This window comes from Cebus imitator, unplaced genomic scaffold, assembly GCF_001604975.1.
Source record: "Cebus imitator isolate Cc_AM_T3 unplaced genomic scaffold, Cebus_imitator-1.0 Scaffold445, whole genome shotgun sequence".
Lineage (NCBI taxonomy): Eukaryota > Metazoa > Chordata > Mammalia > Primates > Cebidae > Cebus > Cebus imitator.
The window spans coordinates 1210438-1234099 of NW_016107760.1; the positions used below are offsets into that span (position 1 = coordinate 1210438).

Here is a 23662-nt window from a genome sequence, read left to right on the forward strand (position 1 = left end):
TGTACTTCTAGCTATTTGGGAGGCTGAGGCACAAGAATCACTTAAACTCAGGAGGCAGAAGTTGCAGTGAGCCAAGATTGCACCAGTGCACTCCAGCCTGGGTGACAAAGCAGACTCCATCTCAAAACAAAATAATAAAATAAAATAACATAAAAGATAAAAAAAATCCTTAGTATCTAAATCTGAACCTTATGCTTTAGGCATATGAATAATAACATAACTTAGAAAAGGGACAGCAGAGGGAAAGATATTACAAATGATAATTTTTTAAAAATATCTTTCAAAGTTCAAGGTAAAGAATATTAAACTGGCACTAATAAAGTAGGAACCCAGATTATCAACAGCTGTCAAGTCAAGCATATCTCTCTGTATCACTCAAGAAACTAAATTCCTTGCATCAGATCTTTTTTTTCTTTTTCTCTTTTTTTGTTTTTGAGACAGGGTCTTGCTCTGTTGCCCAGGCTGGAGTGCAGTGGCATGATCTCAGCTCACTAAAACTACCACCTCCCAGGTTCAAGTGATTCTCCTACCTCAGCCTCCTGAGTAGCTGAGATTACAGGTGCGCACCACCATGCCCGGCTAATTCTTGTATTTTTCATAAATACAGGGTTTCACCATGTTGGCCAGGCTGGTCTTGAACTCCTGACCTCATATGATCAGCCCACCTCAGCCTTCCAAAGTGCTGGGATTACAGGTGTGAGCCACAGCACCCAACCCTTCCATCAGATCTTAAGGTATGTGTGATGGCTCCCACGTGACTTTTGGCTTTGGTGAATCATCCTCAATGTTAGCTGCTGTATGATGTTACACTCCCCAGGGAATCTGGTTCCCTTTGGAAATTTATCAAAAACCAAGGCAAGAGTCCTGAACTGATCTCCCCAGACCAATGTTCACTTGGCCAGAGTGCACCTTTCTCAACCCCAGAATTCCTTTCTCAGAAAGAAAGGGACTTAGCTTCAGCATCTGCCTATTTGGATGCTTGGCCTTTTGATTAGTTCTCCTAATGGGACTTGCCTATCTCTTAGTGATAAAAGATATATAAAGTCTGATGCCGGATCCTTCTTCTACTTCCAGCTGAGAAACTATTAGACACTGCTTTAAAAATGGTGGTGGGCAGCCATTTACACTAATCTTTTCTTTTCCAAAAATCCTCTGCAAATCCCCATCCCTCATCTTGATGAGCCTCCAATCTTAAGATTGAAAATGACCTCAAGAGTTTATCTCATTTAGCAACTTGAGACCTTTGAACAGTTTCATAATCCCTCTAATGTATAAACTATCATAGTACCATTTCTTCAATATGCTTTAGGGATAAATACACCTCAGTTTGGCCCGATGATGCTAATGCTGTACCCAAAGGACAGAAAGAGGAGAGGAAAATTACTTCTGCCATTCATTTTCAGCCTCAGGATGATAAACTTCAAAAGGTCCAGACAGGACATCTCCTATCACTGATTGGAAGGAATAATCCATGTTTATCACAACTGCAGGAATGATGACCATCAATGCTATCGAATGGCTAAAATAAATGAGCTGGCTTTAGGCAGAGGTCACCCTTTTTGGTCTCTATCTAGTTTCTTCAGGGGCAAAATGGAAGAAACAAGATTAAATGATAACATTAGGCTGAACCAAATAATACTGAAAACATTCAAATATTTTGACCCGTAAAAGTGGTAATTTCACATGGCTCAACCTAACAACGGTAATAATCATAAAAGCTAACAATTACCTTGCACTAACTCTGTGTTGGTGCATTACAAAGCTCATCTCCTTTAATGCACATGCCATCCATATTCAGTAGGTACTATTATTACCCCCCAACACACCCATATTTTGCAAAGAAGAAAATGGGAGCTCAGAGAGGTTAAGTGATTTGCCCAAAATCAAACAGCTTGAAAGGGGAAGAGATAAAATTTCACACACGATTCTATCTGATTCTACTGCCTCCTAAAGTTACATTTAACTCTGAATTTCTGTACGTACACTGAGGAAATAGCCCGATTTCTGGGCTAGAATACCAGCCTGCCCACCTGATTAATCCTTGACAGCTTAAGGAAAAGGGACGTAAAAAGTAATCTCTCTTTAGGGTTTCAGTTAGACACTTAGGTGATTATAGGGTTTACAGCCAGAGGCACTTAGGGTCTTAGAAATTCAGAGAATGAATTTCTCAAGGCTCAATTACCAAAAATCACCACTAAGACTCCAAATGCCTAAGGCCCTTCCTTAGGAGGAAAAAGATGAAGTCAACAATATGTAAAGGCAAACTCCAATCTCACTGCTAGTAGTATCAGTGGCTTCCACATTTAGAAGACCTCTTTTAAAATGTAAATATTTCTGATAAGGCTCAATTCTTTACCAATTAACGCCTAAGCCCTAAGCCCTAAGTAACATAACACCTCAGCAGGACAAGGGAGAGGAAGGCAGATTTGCAAATTTCCCTCCAGAGGAAGAGCATGTTCCATCATGACTATTAAACTTTTATATACATTATTTTCTGTGTCCCAGAATGCCAGGGAAGTGAGTAAAGCCATACTTTATAAATAGGAAACAAAGGCTCAGAGAAGTTAAACAATTTATCCCAGGCCATAGAGTCAGCTAAGAGTGACAGTGCCAATCAGAAGCTAGTTCTCCTGGCTCTTTTTGCCACCAAAGCTGCCTGAACTTGGTGCTTTTACAATTCACAGATGCAAAGCACTGTCACTAATAACTCCTCATTCTGCCTACTCAAAATCCTGGATGAATTCAATCCCAAACACCCAAGCCCCTCACCGCTGCTGGCAGCCTGCAACAAACACACACATACTGAAAGAAGGTATAAAAAGATAAAAAGCAGTTGCATAAGATTATCATAAAGAACCTGAAATTATCCAAACCTATTAACAAAAATTCACTTATATCAGTTGACTAGAAATCTTGAAAGTCTTCCTCATTTTTCCCCGGGCATTAGGGAACCCTCTACTCAAGTACACCTGCCACTGACATCTTATTTTTTCACTTTCCACATGGCCATTTATTTTTACACCACATAGTGCTTGTATGTCTATTTGTCCATGTGATTAGCAAGATGGTAAATGTAAAAATTTCCTGAAAAATTAAGTGTTATATAAATACACGGTGATACAGCTACATGAAGGAGCATAGGAACAAATTTAACAATAACATAATTATTTATTGAGTACCTAAGAGAAAAATATATCGAGTATTTTCTGTCAGAGCAATCTCAATTGCATTTAATTACCAAATAATTAGCAAATATTTTTAAGTGTTCACTTGTCTCAATAGTTGCTTCTACAATTTCCCCAATTGAAATTTAAACACACCCCAAAATACAATTTCCACTTTGATGTAAGATTAGAATTTGGCTTATTCTTGGCTCTAATTCATAGCGTTCACTTTACCTCATCAATATAACATGTTGCAGAAAACTTACCTTATCCTGCTTGTCGCCAAAATGACTAAAATACCATAGACTACAATTTGGGGGGGCTCCCTCTGGTGGATTCCATGTCCATATTACTGTGCAGAGGTTTTCAACAGAGACACTCAAATTTGTCACAGGTGGCTGAGTTTCTGTTCAAATCAAGCACACACACAAAAAACCCAAATTTATCAACAGTATTTTTAATGGTCCGCCTAATTCTCCCAAGTCCTGGAAGGCAAGATAATAATAACTGAGTTAACAATACCTAACATTTACTGGGCCAGGGACTATTCTAAATATTCCACACATATTAATCCATTTAACCCTCACAACAATCTTTGAGATAGGGACTAGTATTAGCCTCATGTTTTTGTTTTTGTTGTTGTTATTTGAGACAGAGTCTCACTCTGTAGCCCAGGCTGGAGTGCAGTAGAATGATCTCAGCTCACTGTAGCCTCTGCCTCCCAGGTTAAAGTGATTCATTCACCTGGCCTATTATTGGGACTACAGGTTCATGCCACCATGTCTGGTTAATTTTTGTAATTTTAGTAGAGATGGGGTTTCGCCATACTGGCCAGGCTGGTCTCGAACTCCTGAGCTCAAGTAATCCACCCACCTCAGCCTCCCCAAAGTGCTGGGATTACAGGCATGAGCTATCACACCTGGCCTGTTAGCCTCATGTTATAGATGAGGCAACTGAGGCAACAGGCAGATTAAGTCATTTGTCCCATATCCCATGGCTACAGTAAATGGCAGAGCTGGGACTGTAACTTGAAAAGTGTGGCTCCAAGGTCACATTCTTAACCACTTTCATAGAGAAGAGTGATATTCTTAAATACTAGCATTTCCAAATTGTTCTCTTCCAGGAATTTGGGGTTCCCTAACCTTGGGATCCACACCTACTCAATACACTGTTCAGGCTGGGCATGGTGGCTCACACCTGTAATCCCAGCTCACTGGGAGGCCAAGTGGTTTGAGCCCAGAAGTCTGAGACCAGCCCGGGCAACATGGCAAAACTCTGTCTATACAAAAAAGTTACAAAAGTTAGCCAAGCATGCTGGTATGTGCCGATAGTCCCAGCTACTGGGGGGTTAAAGCAAAAGGATCACCTGAGCCTGGGAGTTTGAGGCTGCAGTGAGCCAAGATCATGCCACTGCACTCTAGCCTGGGTGACAGAGCAAGACCCTGTCTCGAAAGCAATGACAACAACAAAAAAACAGCTTGTTCAAAATCTCAGCAGTTCTGTAAGTTTAAGAAGCTCATCTTTAATTCCGCTTGCTAACATGACCTGGTAATTGGTTTTTTATAGCTTTTTTCCAAAGAAGTACTGAGAAAGAGATTTAGCAGCCTTTGTTCCCCTGAGGTCTGACACTAAACAGCTGGAGCTAGAGCTTGACTAATCTGAAGAGGGAAGAGAAAGAGGAGGAACTGTGAAACATCATTTTAAACTTTCCTGAGAACTCCTGAGACCAAAACTATCAAAATCATCACCCAGAAACTGGGTGAGGGTTATAAAGGACCCCTCTGTCCTATCTTTGCAACTTTTCTGTAAATCAAAAATTATTTCAACATAGAAGTTTATTAAAGTTATTAGAAAATAATTCCCCTAAATTTTCTAAAGTGATGAACAGAATCATTATTAATTACTTAAGGATTATAGTAATAGTAATTTACCAAATGATAGAGTTAAATCTTATACTCTATGCTAATACTTTGGAGTGCACTGGGCCTGTTACATAATCAGCGATATTTATACTGTTACCTTCCTCTCTAACTGAGCAAAAAATTCCGTTTGTCCCAAAATATCAAACTCACAGGCACTATGTAGTTGAGGTTTCTCTAATAGTCAATTTTATACATAGCAGCTACTTGGTCAGCAGTCTACAAAGGCCCTTGACCCTCAATATTCATTCCCTGGTGATTATTTAAAAGTCTGAAAACAACAGATGTTAGCATGGATGTGGAGAAAAGGGAATGCTTATACCCTATTGGTGGGAATGCAAACTAGTTCCACCACTGCTGAAAGCAGTTTAGAAATTTCTCAAAGAACTTAAAATAGGCCAGGCACAGTGGCTCATGCCTATAATCTCAGCACTTTGGGAGGCTGAAGTGGGTGGATCACTTGAGGTCACTAGTTTGAGACCAGCCTGGCCAACATAACGAAACCCTGTCTCTACTAAAAATACAAAAATTATCCGGGTGTGGTGGTGTGCACCTGTAATCCCAGAAACTCAGGAGGCTGTAGCACGAAAATCACTTGAACCCATGGGGTAGAATTTGCAGTGAACCAAGATCGCACCACTGCACCCCAGCCTGGGCAACAGAGCAAGACTCTGTCTCAAAAAGTAAATAAATAAATAAAGAACTTAAAACAGAACTACCATTCAACCCAACATTTCCATTACTTGATATATACCCAAAGGAAAATAACTCATTCTATCAAAAAGACACATGCACCTGTATGTTCACTGCAGCACTATTCACAAAAGCAAGGACACAGAATTAACCTAAGTGCCCATCACCAGTGGACTGGATAAAGATAATGTGGCACATATACACCCTGGAATACTATGCATCCATAAAACGAATGAAACCATGTCCTGTGCAGCAACATGGGTGGAGCTGGAGGCCTTTATCCCAAGTGACTTAATGTAAGAATAGAAAACCAAACACCGCATGTTCTCACTTATAAGTGGGTGTTAATCATTGAATACACATCATCATAAAGATCAGAATGACAGACACTGGGGATCACTAGACAGGGGAAGTAGGGAGGTGGGCGTGGGGACCAAAAACCCACCTGTTGGGTACTATGGTTACAGCCTAGGTGATCGGATCATTGGGACCCCAAGCCTCAGCATCATGCAGTTTACCCACGTAGCAAATCTGCCCATATACCCTTTAATCTATGATAAAATTGGAAATCAAAAACAATTCATTCCCTCTTCTAACACTACTATCAATAGCTTTTCCCAAGGTCCAACTCTGGGAAGGAGCAGCCCACAGCAGGACAAGGCCCTGTGGAAGCAAATAATTCCTATTGCACTGCATTAAAACTCAGCTAGTTCCGGGTAGCACCAATGGCTTAGGCAACAATGCTATTGTTAGGTTTTAAGTGATTAAAAGAATGTATGGCTATTCCATTTTGGCCTTTCTAACACCATATCAACGATATTTTTGAAGACAAATCATTTGTCAGGTAGAGAGCCTCTAATAAAAGCATTGTTCCTACAGGAGACTACAATTTACTGTAGGATTATCTGCCTTATTCTGCAGTTTCCAGAAACACATCCAAGATACCTAGTTTAGCATTTCCAGTGCCTAGTTTAGCATTTCCAGTACTTTCCTCACCCACCTACCTCCTACCCCCATACAAAAATTAAAGCCCTGATAACAAAAATATACCTATTTGTGGTTGACTTCAATTATACTCCAATTTTCAAGGTAATTTAAGACCTTTTAAAACCTACTTTAACCTCAGTTTTGAAATAAAATAATAGCCTGCCCTATATTCAGTCTTTCAAATGGAATTAATATTTTCCCATCTGTTTTGAAGTGTCCTTTTGGTCAGATCTTCTAACTGGTTTGCATTTTGGGCTTCGTGGGGGCTATCTGCCATCCTTTTTCTCTTCTGGTTCCCTCCATATCTCTTGATTTTTCTACTTCCTACACTTTAAACACACAAGCATGGATTCCGGGAATATGGCAAGAGTAGGAAGCACCAGATATCTATCTCCTCACCTAGATAACAATGGTAGCGGCAGAATCTGTTAGATGTAACAATTTTGGAAGACTCCGGAGTTATATTAGGAAACACTTATACTGAAGGCTTGCAATTTCCAAGGAAAGGCTTGAACAGCAAATTGCAATAAATTTCGATCAATGTCAGCTTTTACATAGTAGTAACTGCACATCCTTCATCCCCAACCCCATGGCAGGTAGCTGTGCACATGTTCCTGGAACAATCTGCACAGAGATTGTGGGCTATGTGGGCAGAAGGACTCTGTCTGTCAAATATCGGGGATCTGTATTCTGATTACTGATTGCTGCTTCTGATCACAGAGGTACAGGCAAAGAGGCTGGCAACCATTGTGGTCGCACCTATCCTCATTGTTGCAAGCCCCTACCTATCTAGCTGAAGTGATTTCTAGAAGATATAAAATAATTGTGCTCTTCCCATGCCACCTCATTTTTCTCCTTTTCCACATTTGGGAGCCAGGCATTAAAGATTAGAACATTCCAAAACAACTACAGAGGCAAGGTGGCTCATGCCTACAATTCCATCACTTTGGTAGGCCAAGGCAGGAGGATTACTTGAGGCCAAGAGACAAAGACCAGCCCTGGCAACATAGCAAGATCCCATCTCTACCAAAACAATTTTTTTTTGTTGTTGTTTAAATTAGCTAGGTGTGGTGGCATGAATTTCTAGTTGCAGCTTCTCAGGAGACTGAAGAGGGAGAATCACTTGAGCCCAGGGATTTGAGGTTACAGTGAGCTGTGATCACACAATTGCACTCGAGCCTGGGCAACAGAGCGAGACTAGGTCTCAAAAACAAAACAAAACAAAACAAAATGAAACAAAACTATATATACAGGGAAAAATAGAAAGCAACCACACATGCTCAGGGAAAGCCCAGAAAAAAAACCTGAGAAAACTTTAAGTTTGTACTTCAGGTTGACCTTCAACACAGAGACAGCCTACAACAATAAAAAAAATAATAAAAACAATAAATAAAACAATACAAAAAACAGCAAACCTGGGGGAAGGGGACAATCTGGTTACCAGAGAAACCAGATTTAAATGACCAGTTTTTAACAAAAAAAAATCACAAGGCAGACAAAAAAACAGGAAACTATGGCCTATTCAAAGAAAAAAAGTTAATCAACAGCAAACCTGTCCCTGAAAAAGACCTGATGGCAAATATATTAAAGAAAGATTCTGAAATAAGCATCTTCAGATGTTCACAGGACTAAAGAAAGATTTGGAGAAAGTCAAGAAAATGATATGTAAGCAAAATCAAAATATCAATACAGAGATACAAAACCTTAAAAAAGACCAAAAAGAAACTATGGAGCAGAAAAGTACAACTGAAATGAAAAATCCATTAAAGGGAATCAAAGGTAGATTTGAGCAGGCAGAAGAAAGAATCAATAAACTTGAAATAGGACAATAAAAATTACTGAGTCTGAGGAACAGAAAGGAAAAAAGATTGAAGAAAAGTGAACAGAGTCTAAGGGACCTGTGGTACACCATCAGCAGACCAGTGTATGTATTACGGAGGTTTCAGGAGAAGAAAGAGAGAAGAGGGAGGAAAGAATACTTGAAAAAATAATAAGCCAGACATGGTGGCTCATCCCAGCACTTTGGGAGGCCAAGGCAGGCAGATGGCCTGGGTCCAGGAGTTCAAAACCAGCCTGGCCAACATGGCAAAACCCCAGTTCTACTAAGAATACTAAAATTAGCTTGATGTGGTAGTACACATCTGTAATTCTAGCTACTTGGGTGGCTGGGGCGGGAGAATTGCTTGAACCTGGGAGGCAGAGGTTGCAGTGAACCAAGATCACACAACTGAACTCCAGCCAGGGTGACAAAGTAAGACTCTGTCTCAAAAACAGAAAAGAAAAGAAAAGAAATAATATATGACAATTTCCCAAATCCAAAGAAAGGCATAAATATAAACATCTAAAATTTAGATGATGCAGTGAAAGCAGTGCTAATGGATAAATTTATAGCTATAAACAATTAGGAAACAAGAAAGGTCTCAAATCAGCAACCTTAACTTTACAACTTAAATAACTAGAAAAAGAACAAACTAATCTTAAGCTACCATAAGGAAGGAAGTAACGAAGATTAGAGCAGAGATAAAGGAAATAGGGAATAGAAAAATAGAGAAAATCAATGAAACTAAACCTTGAAAAAAATCAACAAAATGGACAAATCTTTAGCTAGATGGACTAATAAAAAAGAAAGAAGGATGAAATTACTAAAATCAAAAATGAAAATAAGTACATTACTACTTATTCTAGAGAAATAAAAAGGATTATAAGAGAGTACTACGAACAACTATACACTAACAAATTGGACAGCCTAGATGAAATGGACACATTTCCAGAAACACAAAATCACCAAAACTAAATCACAAAGAAACAGGAAATCTAAACAGACCTATAAGTAGTAAAGAAAATGAATCAGTAATCAAAAATCTCCCAACAAAAGAAAAGCCCTAGACCTGATTACCTCACAGATAACCGAACACCTAAAAAACTAATACCAAACCTTCTCAAACTTCCTAAGTCATTCTATGAGGCCAGCATTACCTGATACCAAAGCCAGACGAAGACACTACAAGAAAATAAAACTATAGACCTATATGCCTTATAAAGATTGACGTACAAATTCTCAACAAAATAGCAGTAAAGTGAATATAGGAGCATATCAAAAGGATTATAGACCATGACCAAGTGGGATTTATTCCTGGAATACAAAGACGTTTTAACATACAAAAATTGATCAATGTAATACACCACATTAACAGAATAGGGGAAAAAACTACATGATCATCTCAATTGATATAGAAAAAGCATTTGACAAAATTTACCTTTCATGATAAAAACACTCAACAAACTAGGAGTGTAAGGAAATTGACTTAAAAGTTTTATATGGAAAACCCACAGCAAACATCACCCTTAATGGTGAAAGACTGAAAGTTTTTCCTCTAGGATCAGGAATGAAACAAAGATGCCCACTTTCACCACTCCTATTCAACATAGTACTGAAAGTTCTACCCAGTGCTCTACTTAGCAATTAGGCAAGAAAAAGAGATAAAAGACATCCAGTTAAAAGTAGGGTGTAAAATTATCTCTGCAGATGATATGGAAACACATCCCATGTTCATGTATTAGAACACTTAATATTGTTGAGATGTCAATACTATCCAAAGTGATATACAAATTCAATTCAATCTTTATCAAAATCTAAATGATATAATTTTGCAGAAATAGAAAAATCCATCCTAAAATTCTTATGAAATCTGAAGACACCCTGAATAGTCAAATAGTCTTGAAAAGGAAAAACAAAGCTATAGGACTCATACTTCCTGATTTCAGAATTTACTACAAAGCTGCAATAAACAAAACAGTGTTTACTGGCATAAAAACAGACATACTGATTAATGTAATAGAATAGCCCAGAAATAACCATCATATGTATGGCCAAATGATTTTTGACAAGAGTGCCAAGACCACTCAATGTGGACAGTCTTTTCAACAAATGGTGCTGGGAAAACTGGATATCCACATGAAAAAGAATGAAATTGGACCCTTACCTAATACCAAGTAAAAGAATAAACTCAAAATGGATCAGAGACCTAAATGTAAGACTAAAATTACAAAATTTTTAGAAGACAATGTAAGACAAAAGCTTCACACCATTGGATTCAGTGACAATTTCTTGGATATGACAGCAACAATGTAGGTAACAAAAGAAAAAACTGACAAATTGGACCTCATGGAAAAAATTTAAATTTGTGCATCAAAAGATAATATTAACAAAATAAAACAATGACTCACAGAATGGAAAAATATGCATAAATCATATATCTGATAAGGGATTAATATCCAGAATATATAGAGAATGCTTAAAACTCAACAAATGAAAAAAGAAACAATTCAAAAATAGGCAAAGGCTTAAATAGATATTTCACCAACAAAGATATGCAAATGTCCAATAAACACATGAAGGTGTTCATCACTAATATTTAGGAAAATACAAACCAAAACCACAATGAGATACCACCTTACCCCTCCATTAGAATGGTTACTATCAAAAAGTAGAAAATAAATGTTGGCAAAGATATGGAAAAATTTGAACCCTTGTGCATAGTTGGTAGAAATGCAAAATTTCACAATGGACAGTATGGTGGTTCCTCAAAAAATTACAAATAGAATTACCACATGATCCAGTAATTCCATTTCTGGGTATATGCCCAAAAGAAGCGAAAGCGAGGTCTCAAACAGATATTCTATACACAAGTTCATAATAGTACTGTGAAATAGCTAAAACATGGAAGCAACCTAAGTGTCCATTGACAGATAAATGGATAAGCAAAATGTGGTATATACATACAATGGAATATTATTCAGCTTTTTAAAAGGAAAAATTCTAACATATGATACAACATGAACCAGGAGGGCATTATGCTGACTGAAATAAGCCAGTCACAAAAAAAAAGACAACTAATATATTATTCCACTCGTGAGATACTTAGAGTAGCCCAAATTATGGAGACAGAAAGTAGAATGGTGGTTGGTTGCCAGGGGCTAGGGGCAGGGGAAAATGTGGAGTTATTGTTCAATGGGTACAGAGTTTTAGTTTTACAAGACAAAAAGAGTTGTGGGGATAGATAGTGATGACAGGTGTATGGCATTATGAATGGATTTAGTAACACTGAACTGTATGCTTAAAAATGGTTAAGATGGTAAATTGTATGTTACATGTATTTTATAATAAAAAAAAATTAAGGCTGGGCGCAGTGGCTCACGCCTATAATTCCAGCACTTTGGGAGGCTGAGGTGGTGGATCACGAGGTCAAGAGATCAAGACCATCGTGGTCAACATGGTGAAACCCCATCTTTAAATACTAAAATTACAAAAATTAGCTGGGCATGGTGGCTCATGCCTGTAGTCCCAGCTACTCGGGAGGCTGAGGGAGGAGAACTGCTTGAACCCAGAAGGTGGATATTGCAGTGAGACAAGATCGCGCCATTGCACTCCAGCCTGGGTAACAAGAGCAAAACTCCATCTCAAAAAAATAAATAAATAAATAAATAAAATAAAATAAAAAAATAAAAAAACACAGAAACCGAAACTTTAAATATAATCTCCAAATGTTTAAATATATACAAATACATGTGAATTGGGTGTGTGTGTGTACAACATGCCTAGACATATACATGAATAAGTGATGATTATACTACTTGTAAAGGTCTCTAACAGCTCTTCATGTATAACTTCAGCATAGCGTAGCGATTAACAGCACAGACTCTGGAGCCTGACTGGCTGAGTTTATATCCCACTTCTGCTACTTGCTAGCAGGGAAATTACTTAACCTCTCTATTTCTCAGTTTTCTCATCGCAAATATGAGGATAATAATAGTAACCTCTTGCAAAGGGTTATTACGAGGATTAAATGAGTTAATATAAGTAATGTGCTTGGAACAGTGCCCACAGACAGTAAGTGCTATGTGTTAGCTATCTGCTTTATTTCTTTAAGAGACAAAATAATTCTAAAGGGTTGCTTTCGTTTTCTGTTGAATTGATATGTACCCCTGGCCTTTAAGATGGAACAAGTATCCGATCCCTTCTGCCTGATAACCTTCCCTTAGGCACCTAATTTCAACCATTTCTTGGGGATTGCACCACTGACTTCAGAAAGGGGAGTAGGAAGGAATGCAAGTATCTCTGTATCTAAACCTCAAATCCCAAGTGAGTCTGTACAGTCATCTAGCACAACATCCTATTAAGAGTTAACACAATCTACTCTTAAATAAGAAGGCATTTTGCTTAGCTTATAGATTTTGCTCTCGCCTGTCCAATCACAGCAGCTGGCAGACGCATGAACATTTCGGGAAAAGTTAAGGAAATCACAAGAGTCATATATGAGTCATCTGTCTCCTTCCCTTACATCCACTCAGGCATCGACTCCTGTTCGTTTTTTTCTTGCAATATCTTTCTTAGTTACCCCAATCATGCCAATATGAGGGGGCACATCTGTTGTGCCCCATGAGGTGGGAAGATACCAGTAAGTCATGGTCCTGGACAGGAAGAGTTCACAGCACATTTTTCTAGTGGAGACCTGCAACCATAGATTCCTGTGTAGCTTCACACTCCAGGGGCTCCCCTACCCATTCAAGTCTCGCTGCTTGCTTCCCCTCCCCTGTTATTTTCCCCATGCTGTGCCGGACTCAGAGCCTTCAAGGATAAATCAAGCTACTCTGCCTGGATTGACTTTACCAATGCACTCTCCTGCCAAGCCAGGCTCCTTCCTGACCACAAAGGATAACTCTTACCCTCATTTTTGGGTCTCTGCTCCTGCTATTTCCCCCACCCAGAATAAATTCCTCACCTACTCAAATCCCACTCATCCAGAAGATCTAGCTCAAGTTTTACATCTTCCATAAAACTATTAACCTTCAGTTTTTTCTCTTTTGAATGCCTATAGTACTAGTTGTTTGAACCACACGGCCCAGACTATAAAGGCAGTCTCCCACATAGTATCATTAGCTTCTTTTTTTGTTTGTTTTGTTTTGAGACAGAGTCTTGCTCTGTTGCCCAGGCTGGAGTGCAGTGGCCTGATCTTCACTCACTGCAACCAACCTCTGCCTTCCGGGTTCAGGTGAGTCTTGTGCCTTAGTCTCCTGAGGAGCTGGGATTACAGGCACCCACCACCATGCCCGGCTAATCTTTGTATTTTTAGTAGAGATGGGGTTTTGCCATGTTGGCCAGGCTCATCTCAAACTCCTGGCCTCAGGTGATCCACCCACCTCAGTCTCTCAAAGTGCTGGGATTACAGGCATGAGCTACTGCACCTGGCCTAATATAGTATCATTAGCTTCTTAACAAGTGGTCTGCACATACTTTCGTGGGTCCCAAGCAGTCCTGTCCTGCTATCCTGGGAGGTATCCAGCTTCTCTGCCAGTCAAGGACTCCCATTACTTCTGCTTGGTAGGAGCACTGAGTACAGTGATTAAGGGCATGGCCTCTGGAATCAGGCTGCCAGGGTTGAAAACCTAGCTCTTCCACTTTGCCAGCTACGTGAATTTGGGCAAGGGTCTTGGTCTCAGTGTGCCTCAGCTTCTTCATGTACAAAATGGGACTAATAACAGCACCTACAGGTTAGGTTTTTGTTAAAGATTAAATGAAATAGCACAAGTAAAGCACTTAGAAAACTGCCAGGCATAAACGCTATATACATGCTAGTTGTAATTAAGACATGCCACAATGTGGGCCATTGAGTGGGACCAATAAAACTAAGCTAGTAATCTAATCACTTTTATAAACACTCTGAGGATTAGAGCTGGAGGAACTCTTAGAAATTACAGAGTTCAACCTCCTCATTTCACAGATGAGAAAACTAACTGCAGCACAAAAGAGAGGAAATGGCCAGCCCAGAGTCCCACAGCTGGTAAATATCAGAACCACTAAAACTCAAGTCTCCTCACTGAAGACATGTAATTTTTTTTTCCACCGTACCTCAATGCAATTCAATCAATACTTTTAATGGGGAAAGAAGTTTCTGCATTCTAAATAAGCAAGATAAAAACAAACCATTGTGACAAAACTGATGAAGTTGGGAGTTGCCAGTATTGTCTAGATGGCCAGCTGTTGTTTCAGGTGTGTGTGGGAGTGAGTCTGTAGGAGGGAGGGTGCTGGAGAGGCACTGTGAGAATCAGGAGACGTGGCCAGGCGAGGTGGCTCACACCTGTAATCTCAGCACTTTGGGAGGCCTAGGCGCACAGATCACAAGGTCAAGAGATCAAGACCATCCTGGCCAACATAGTGAAACTCCGTCTCTACTAAAAAATACAAAAAGTTAGCCAGGCGTGGTGGCAGGCGCCTGTAGTCCCAGCTACTTGGGAGGCTGAGGCAGGAGAATCGCTTGAACCCAGGAGGCAGAGAGGTTGCAGTGAGCTGAGATGGCGCCACTGCACTCCAGCCTGGCAACAGAGTGAGATTCCATCTCAAAAAGAAAAGAAAGAGAAAGAGAAAGAGAAAGAAAAGAAAAAGAAAGAAAGAAAAAGAAAGAAATAAAGAAAGTAAGAAAGAAAGAAAGAAAGAAAGGAAGAGAAAGAAAGAAAGGAAAAGAAAAGAAAAGAAAGAAAGAAAAAATCAGGAGACTAATGAGATGGGTAACTTTAGACAAGTTTCTTCCCTTCTGTGGACTGCCATGTCCCCATATGATTATGGAAATCAGGTGTCCCCAGATGAACTAGAGGCCCTTTTGGAGCAAGAGTTTTGCTCTACAATCTCAGGTTCTAAGCCAACCTACAGAGCCTGCCTCAGTACTAAACAATTACTGATGGACAAGTTTCAACCCTCCCTCAGGTCTCTACTCAAATGCCACCTTTCAGTAACACTTGTTTTCTTCTGGATCTACCCTTTTTACAACGGCAATCCTCTTCCCAGCTTTGTTTTTCTCTACTTAGCACCCTCAGACATATCATATATTTTACTACACACCCCCCACCCCCGCCAATAGTGTATCAGTTCCGCAGGGCAGGTACCTGATCTGTTTCGCTAACTGCTGCATCCTCCACCCCTAAAACACTGCTTGGCACAGAGCAGACTATATATATATACATGTTGTTGACTGAATCCACAGAGGGCATCATCAAGGTTTCTAAATCAACATTTCAACTTGGATTTCAAAGCACATTGTTAAAAAATGCGATAAGCATATAGTTGTTTGTGTCAATGTGATAATAAAACCCATACAATTTGTGGCTTTCACGGTCACCAAAAACATCCAGAAGGCCACTCCTTCCAGGAGCTGCTCCTAAAATCATTAACTCCCAATTTTTCACAATGCCGGGTTGATTAACTAGAAGTTACCAAACAGGGTAAGGGATATATAGGAACTCTCTGAATTATCTTTGGAACTTTTCGATAAATCTACAATTATCCCAAAATATAAGGTTTATTAAAGAGAGTAGGGCAGCGGAGGGTGGGGGGTGGTGGGCGCATCTGCTGGGACGCTGCTCTGGGTTCCCCAAAGGATTTCTTGGATGCCAGAGGAGGTCATGATCCTCACGTCCATTTTCAACAAGGACTGGGGTGTTTAGAGGTTCCCTTCAACTTCCACCCGCAAGAGTCACCCTTAGACAGTGGGGATTGGCGCGGCCTCGGGCAAAGAGCCCCGGCGCGTACTCGGCTCGCCTGGACTTCGGTCGGCGACCCGCCGGCTCTGGCTCCTCATTTCCTCCAGGGATCACAGACGACATTCAGGGCGCTGACCTGCGGCCCTCCGACGCCGTGGGCAAGTTTCGGGACCCCGGACCCGACACCACCTCCCCCGGTCCTGCAGCCTTCTTGGCTCTTCCCGACGGCGCAAGGGAAGTGCGACTACAAGTTATCGTCCTCCTACTTCGCCGCCGCCACCGCCGCCGCACCAGGAGTTCGGGAAAACCCTGCAGCTCCCGGGTCCCACGTCGAACCTGCCCCAGTACTGGGCCCCGGAGATCCCGCGAGGGAAGGGCAGCTCCCAGCTCCCAGCGCTCACCCCAGCTTCGGCCCTCCGCTCAGTGGTGACCTCCCCGGCCTTTCAGCCTTGACCCTCACCGCCCTCTGCCCTCCGGCCTCTCCTCGGACCCCGGGGACCGCACTCACCCGTGGGCGCAGCGCCCCCACCCCTGCCGACTGCGCAGAGCAGCAGCGCCCACAGCCCGCAGAGCCGCGCCGGCCGCTCCATCCAGCCTCTCGCCTAGGAGCCCGGCTGGGCTGGAGCCTCGGCAGTCCCCGCCTCCTTCGCTCCCTCTCCCACTTCCCGACTCCGCCGCCCTGGAGGCTGGGGGCCGGCGCAGACGGGAAGGGCCGCCCCGCCCACCGGCCTCAGGTAACCTGGGCCGGCGAGCGCGGGCAGAGGGGGCGGGGCGGGGCGCCAGCGGCTCTGGCGGCCCCTGCGGTTCCCAAGGCGCGACACCTGGCCCACCCGCAGCTCCCGGGTCCGGCCTCTGACCAAGCAGAACTTCCTCGACCACGTCACCGCCCAGTCCGGACGCTGCCCGGGCCCCCTCCCTCTGCATGACGGAGCCGGCGTCGCGGCTGCCTGCACACTTGCGTGCCCTCGGAGTGCTAGGGGCTGTGACCTGCCGGACACCAGGACAGGGTCATCTGCAGAAAAGAGCCTTGGCCTGGGAGTCTGGAGACCTGGCACTTAGTCCTTGACCTCTGAGCCCTTCTTTGCTAGCGCCGAGTCCAGCGTTAGTAATACCAGACCTACTTTTCTGGGTATGCATGGGGACCCTGGCAACACTGTGCTTTGTGAAAAGGTCAAAGGGCGTGTTTGAAAGCTGTCAAAACCTAATGTTGATTTTAAAAGGAACATTCCAAACACGAGGGACAGTACCGTACTTGCGTTTTTTAAAGCACACGACCAGCTTTCTACATATTTTTCAAGGGGATGGGAGATGAGTCGAAAGAATACACATTGATACTTAGGCACCTATGAGGGTCAGTGAGTCTGGGAGGAAGGAAAACAAGAGTCCTTAGGAGTTCCCTGCTGCTGCTGTCACAAATTACTGCAAATTTAGTGACGTGACTTAACAGTTATATTACAGTTCTGGAGGTCAGAAGTGACACTGACTTGTAACCAAGGTGTGGGCAGACCTGTATTTCTTCTGGAGATTCTAGGTGACAATTTATGTCTTTGACTTTTCCAACTTCTAGAGGCTGCCCACATTCCTTGGCTTGTTGCAGAACCACACAGACCTCTGCTTCCCTTACGGTATCTGACTCTGACCCTCTTACTTCCCCTTTTCCCTTATAAAGACGCTTGTGATTAGATTATGTTGACCAGATAATTCATAATAATCTCCCCATCTCAAAATCTGTGATTTGATCATAACTGAAAAGTCATTTTTGCAATGTAAGGGAATATATTCACAGGTGTTGGGGATCAGAATGTGGAATCATGGGAAGGGGGCATCATTCTATCACCTTCTCCCAAAAAAGAGTCATGTCTAGATGGATGGTGAGACCCATAATGAGGTGTATTTTGGTTTAATTAAGCCAATGCATATACCTGAAAACAGTTACAAAAACTGTAGCAATAAAAATGCTGATAATATACCTAGTCTAGACCCCACCCAGAGGGCACAGGGATGTTTAAGCTATTCAAAACAAAGGTTCCCCTCTTGGAATGAAGAGTAGAACCCTCAAGTTCAATAAATATTCATGAAATTGTTCCAGGAATTGTGGAAGACACTCATCGAAAGCAAGCTCTGCGGACAGAGAGCTGCAATCAGTTTGAGGGGCTATGATAAGGGAAAGAGCAAAGAACCGTGGCACACAAAAAGGGTGCCCTATGGGAGAGAAGGCGCAAGGGGAGCTTCCAGGAGGAGGGCCTGCCTGTGCTGAATCTCAGGATGTTGATTCTTGTGGCTAATGGTTCAGAATAAATTCCAGGAGCTGCACGGTGGCATGTACCTGTAATCCCAGCTACTCTGGAGGCTGAGGTGGAAGGATCACCTGAGTCAGGAGGTCAAAACCAGCCTGTGAACAGAGTGAGATCCTGTTCTCAAATAATAATAATAATCCTGGCCTGCATATGCTATTGAACAAAATAATGTTTATGAAAACAGTTTGTAAAGTATCAAAGCCTGTAGAACTGAGAGATATTATCATTATTTCTAAATCCCACACCCCAAATAGGTCAGCCCCTGTGTAACCCAAAGCCTTTCCTCCCCCACCACCACAGACATATACACTTGTTGACATTTGCTATAAACATTATACAATAAGTTTATAAGAACGTTTCCAAAATGGTTATGTCATCTGCCTTTTAAGGAGTCTTCAGTTGGAACAGGAGCCCCTGGGGAGTGGCTGAGTGCCATCATGGGCACTGCTTGGCACAGATTGAGCAAGCACTTAATAAAACGGTAATGGTAGCAAACGACTAGAAAAACAGAGATTGCAACTTGTAATTAGCTTCCAGAAAAGCCTGGAGAATTTGAACATTGTGAGAAAAAAAACCAAAGGGCAGTGTGGAGAGGAGAGACCTGATTTCTTTTCACCAAGATAGCTCCAGTCTGCTGTCCTTAAGACTATATAGTTACTTTCCTTTCTTCCCAACCCTAAACATCGTGCAACGATTTTTCAAATTTTTGGAAGGGGGTGGAAAGGGCCAGGAATGCTGTTTCCTCAACATAAAACTTTTATTTGTAACCTCCATGTACTGTGATTCAAAGAGTGTCTTGGATTGAATCAGGCCACCTCCGTGGTCTGCAGGAAGAATGAAGACAGATAGAAGGCTTTCCAGGAACTGCAGTAGACAAGGAGCTCTCATTATAGCTTTGTGTAAATCAAAATCATGATGAATCAACATCAAGTTTAACCCTTCGAGCCCTGATAAACTTGGGTGTGAGACTACCAGTGGCCTTTCTTTCACTTCGGCCTCGGGCAGCTGGAGTTCTGCACTGCCCTGTGTACCTAGGCCACTCCGGTCAGCTGTTTTGACCTTTGCCCTTCTTTCTAACTCATGCTTCGTCCTTTTCTGTAACTGGAGGCTGAAAAGGGCATATACAAGAAAATGTCTGGCAGAAAACAAAGATGTCCCCCTTTCTAAAGTCAGGTCTCCTTCAATCCAGTTAGAGATACCCTCCTGAGTCCAAAAGGGACACAGACACCAGCATATTCCAAGGGCTTAGCTAAAAGTGCTGGTCCCTTAGACAAAAATCTCACAAAGGGTCCTCTACCTTTTATTAAGCAAAAACCTCACACCACTGCAATCAAAAGAAAAAGAAGAAGTTGAAAACAGGGAATTTCCCTCCTGATTCTAGATCAATGGTTCCCAACCAGGGGCGATTTTATATCCCAGGGGACATTTGGCAATATGGAGATATATTTTTGGTTGTCATGGCTGGAGCAGGGGGCCTGCTTCTGGAATGTAGTGAGTAGAGGTCAGGGTTACTGCTGTTAATACAATGCACAGACTGCCCCCACAACAATAAGTCCACAATAAGTAGACTTATGCTACTGAAGACAGCAGTGCCAAAGGTGAGCAATCCTAAACTAGAATACTCTTTGTTGTCTTTCGTATTTGATCTCCACCCACCCAGTGTCCCCCATGCCTGGCCAAAATTAGAGATGAATGCTAAAAGTACTTACTTTTGACAACTCCCTTTCCTGTATCTAGTACCCCCAGTTTCGCCATCCACTGTCTAGCCCTGCAGTCACTTATGAGATGGCGAAACGAAACGTCTCTCAGATCTATTCCTCCCCCCACCACCCAACTTCACCTCTATGCTTCTATTTCAGGCCTTTATCACCGTTTCAGCAACAGTTTTCAAACTGGATCTGCCCTTTGCAAGGATCTTCCCAATGAGCAAATCTGTTCATGTCACTTAAGCTTAAGTGACACCCCTCCCTTCAAATGCTCCAAAAGGCAGTCCCAACTCCTCTGCCTCTTCAGGATAGATTCCCCACACTTTCCAACTTCACTTCCAGCCAGGCTTCCTGGTCCCATGTGGCTGACTGGCCACCTTCAGGCTGAATGTCCCTTGTAAGCAATTGTGTTTGGTCCATATCATGTTGGAATTTATTGGGATCTAGATGCCAAAGTTATTTTTAAGTCAGGAGATTTTATGTAAGGCCCCAGATTTCCAGCTTCTTTTGAAGAAATCAAAAGTCCTGGTAATATTGGACCTGTTCCAGCGTGGCAACCATCAGCAGATGTCAGATGGGCTGTCACCTTGTTAACAGGGGATGTACTTCCCGTCTGTATAGGCCCTAGGGCTCCCTAGTGCTCCCTGGCCTGCTCAGTGTTTCCTCACTTACAACTTGCTTGTCACCTGTGATATTTTCTCACTACAAACCTTTTGTCTTGCTGTTCCCTTTATCTAAAATGCTTTTCCATTTCTCAAGTATCACATTGTTTTAGTGGCTTCTCTAACTCCAAAATGAAAAATTATTTGCTCCCTCCTGTGTGCGTGCTCATAGCACCAGACACGTTCCTAGGAGGAGCTTAGTGGCAAGAATCTGATTGGAAGGAACAATCTCCAGGGGGCTTGTCTTGGAGCCCTGTGTGTACAGCAAGAGCTCTGCTCTTACTTAGATTCTGAGTGGGTTGAATGGTGGGAGCTTGGAGAGAGGCATCCTCTGGCACCACAGAGAATATAAAGATGAATGGAACATGGTTAGTGGCTCATAACTCATTCTTAATGTTTGGGCGTAATTGCATTAAAGGCCCTTGCTCTTCAGCAAGTGGTTTTCTTCTACAGGTTTAGTGGAGTTCACTCAAGGGAGTATTGCTTGCACAAGAGGCCATTGACAGGACCCTCTGGGTTCTGCCTGAGAGTTGGCACACTTCTGGGTGACTGGGTCAATGTCCTGAAGCCCGTAGACTTGTAGGCTTCCATACTTCACAGCAGGTTTTTTTTTTTTAGACTGAGTCTCTCTCTGTTGCCTAGACTGGAGTGCAGTGGTGTGATCTCAGCTCACTGCAACTTCTGCCTCCTGGGTTCAAGAGATTCTCCTGCCTCAGCCTCCAAAGTAGCTGGGATTACAAGCGTGCACCACCATGCCCGGCTAATTTTTGGATTTTTAGTAGAGCTGGGGATTCGCCATGTTGGCCAGGCTGGTCTTGAACTCCTGACCTTAGGTGATCCACTTGCCTTGGCCTCTTAGAGTACTAGGATTAAAGGCATGAGCCACCGTGCCCAGCCTACAGAAGTTATTAAATTAACTCTTTAATTCAACAAGGCACTCCCTTTGTCCGGAACTCTCCAGTGCTAAAGTCCTCAAGATGGCTTCCAAGGCCCTACCCTATCTGACCCCATTGTTCTCTCCTACTGCTCTCCTTGGCTCCCTTACTCTCCTCCAGCAACACTGATTGCCTGGCTGTTCCTCTCACAAGCTAAGTGCACTACTGCCTGAGGGCCTTTGCCATGACTATTTATCTATTTGTTCTCTCCCCTTCAAGATATCCTCGTGCCTCACTCCCTGGCTTCTGTCAGATCTCTCACTGAGGCCTGCCCTGGCCACCCATTGAAAACTGTAAGCCCTGTGGCCACCTCCTCTCTCTCCTCTCACTTCCTGGGTCATCTGCTCTCTATACAAGAATATAAGCTCCATCAGGGCAGGAAGTTTTTTCTGATCAGTTCCCAGCTAGATCCCCAGCACTCAAAACTATACGTGGCACATAATACATGCTCAATAAATATATTTTAATTGAATAAATAAATTATACATTTTTCTAGGTGCTCTGAGGGATATCAACCAACAAACCAAAGGCTTGCTCTTAGGAAACTTCCGGTCTAAGTTGTGGAAAGGTATAGAGGGCAATTAAAGAAAATACAAAAAGCAAAAACACAAAAATGGTACAAATGATCATTTGTGGTGCAGATTCAAAGAAAGGTGACACAGTCCTGTGTGGTTGAAATTGCTTTTGAAGGTTTCTTGCAGTAGATGGGAGTTGAACTAGACCTTGAAGGATGACCAGAATGAGAGACGGGGCTCAGGAGTAGGGGAGGGGAGGGAGCAGTCAGTTTGTGGCTTGACCTCATAAGCAATAAGAAGCCACACCAGGCTTTTACAAACAAGGTGCTGATATAATATGTGGTGTTTAGCTTTCTAGAATGAATTACCTAGACCTCACTAATTCTTGTCTGGAGGTAAGAAAGCCCAGGAAAGAGTATTTGAGGTGTTGGCAGCCAGGGACAGGGCCAGCCTCCAGGCAAACTGCTGGCTCCCTCAGTCAGAGCCCAGGTGCCAGTAGGCTGACTCTTCCCTGGGCAAAACTACTTGGGGTGCTGCTCTACATAGAGGCATGCTCCTGGGATCTGGAGCCCCTACTCTCTCTTGTTCACCTTGAAAGCATTTGTTATTCCTTTCAGAAGCTCCCTGGCCTCACTTCCTCCAGGCTGCCAAGCCTTGCTCTCTGGAATTGGCCCTGCTCTGCTTTCCAACATTTCAGTCTCTGAAAGAGGAAGGGACCCTGTGTCTTAGCATCCAGGGCCCTTCCTTTGGCTTCTGACTGCGGTGCTGTCATCACTGCCACTACCACTACCCCGGCATGTCAGCCAGGATCGCCTACAACCTTTTCACTGCACTCTCCCCATCCTGGATCTAAAACTCTATGTAGGGCCTGTCCCCTGTTCTGGTCCAGGCAGGACAGGTCCAATCCTTGCACACTTTACCAGCCTTTATCAGCCCTGTTAGTGCTTCACCACTCAGCTCCCTGGCATTAGGCTCTCTCTTTGGCCTTAGGGTTCCGCAGTTTAAACATTCACACTTTGGGAGGCTGGGGCAGGCGGATCACTTGAGCATAGGAGTTCCAGATCAGCCTGGGCAACGTGGCTAGACTCCATGTCTACAAAAAATACCAAAAGAAATTAGCCAGGCACTGTGGCATATGCCTGTAGTCTCAGCTACTCTGGAGGCTGAGGCTGGAGGATGGCTTGAGCCCAAGAGATGATTGTAGTGAGCTGAGATCACGCCACTACACTCCAGCCTGTGTGACAGTGCAA

At 42.7% G+C, this 23662-nt stretch overlaps 1 protein-coding gene across 1 annotated transcript in view; it reads right to left on the bottom strand.

Moving 5' to 3' along the window:
• IL13RA1 (interleukin 13 receptor subunit alpha 1) overlaps positions 1 to 17216 on the bottom strand; it is a 68526-nt gene extending 51310 nt beyond the window's left edge. The window contains exons 1-2 of the mRNA XM_017511260.2: positions 16806 to 17216; positions 3431 to 3570 (exon numbers count right to left, since the gene is read on the bottom strand). Of these exons, the coding sequence (XP_017366749.1) occupies positions 3431 to 3570; positions 16806 to 16887 (222 nt within the window). The 5' untranslated portion in view covers positions 16888 to 17216. The remainder of the gene's footprint in view (positions 1 to 3430; positions 3571 to 16805) is intronic.
• Between the last annotated feature and the right edge of the window lie 6446 nt (positions 17217 to 23662).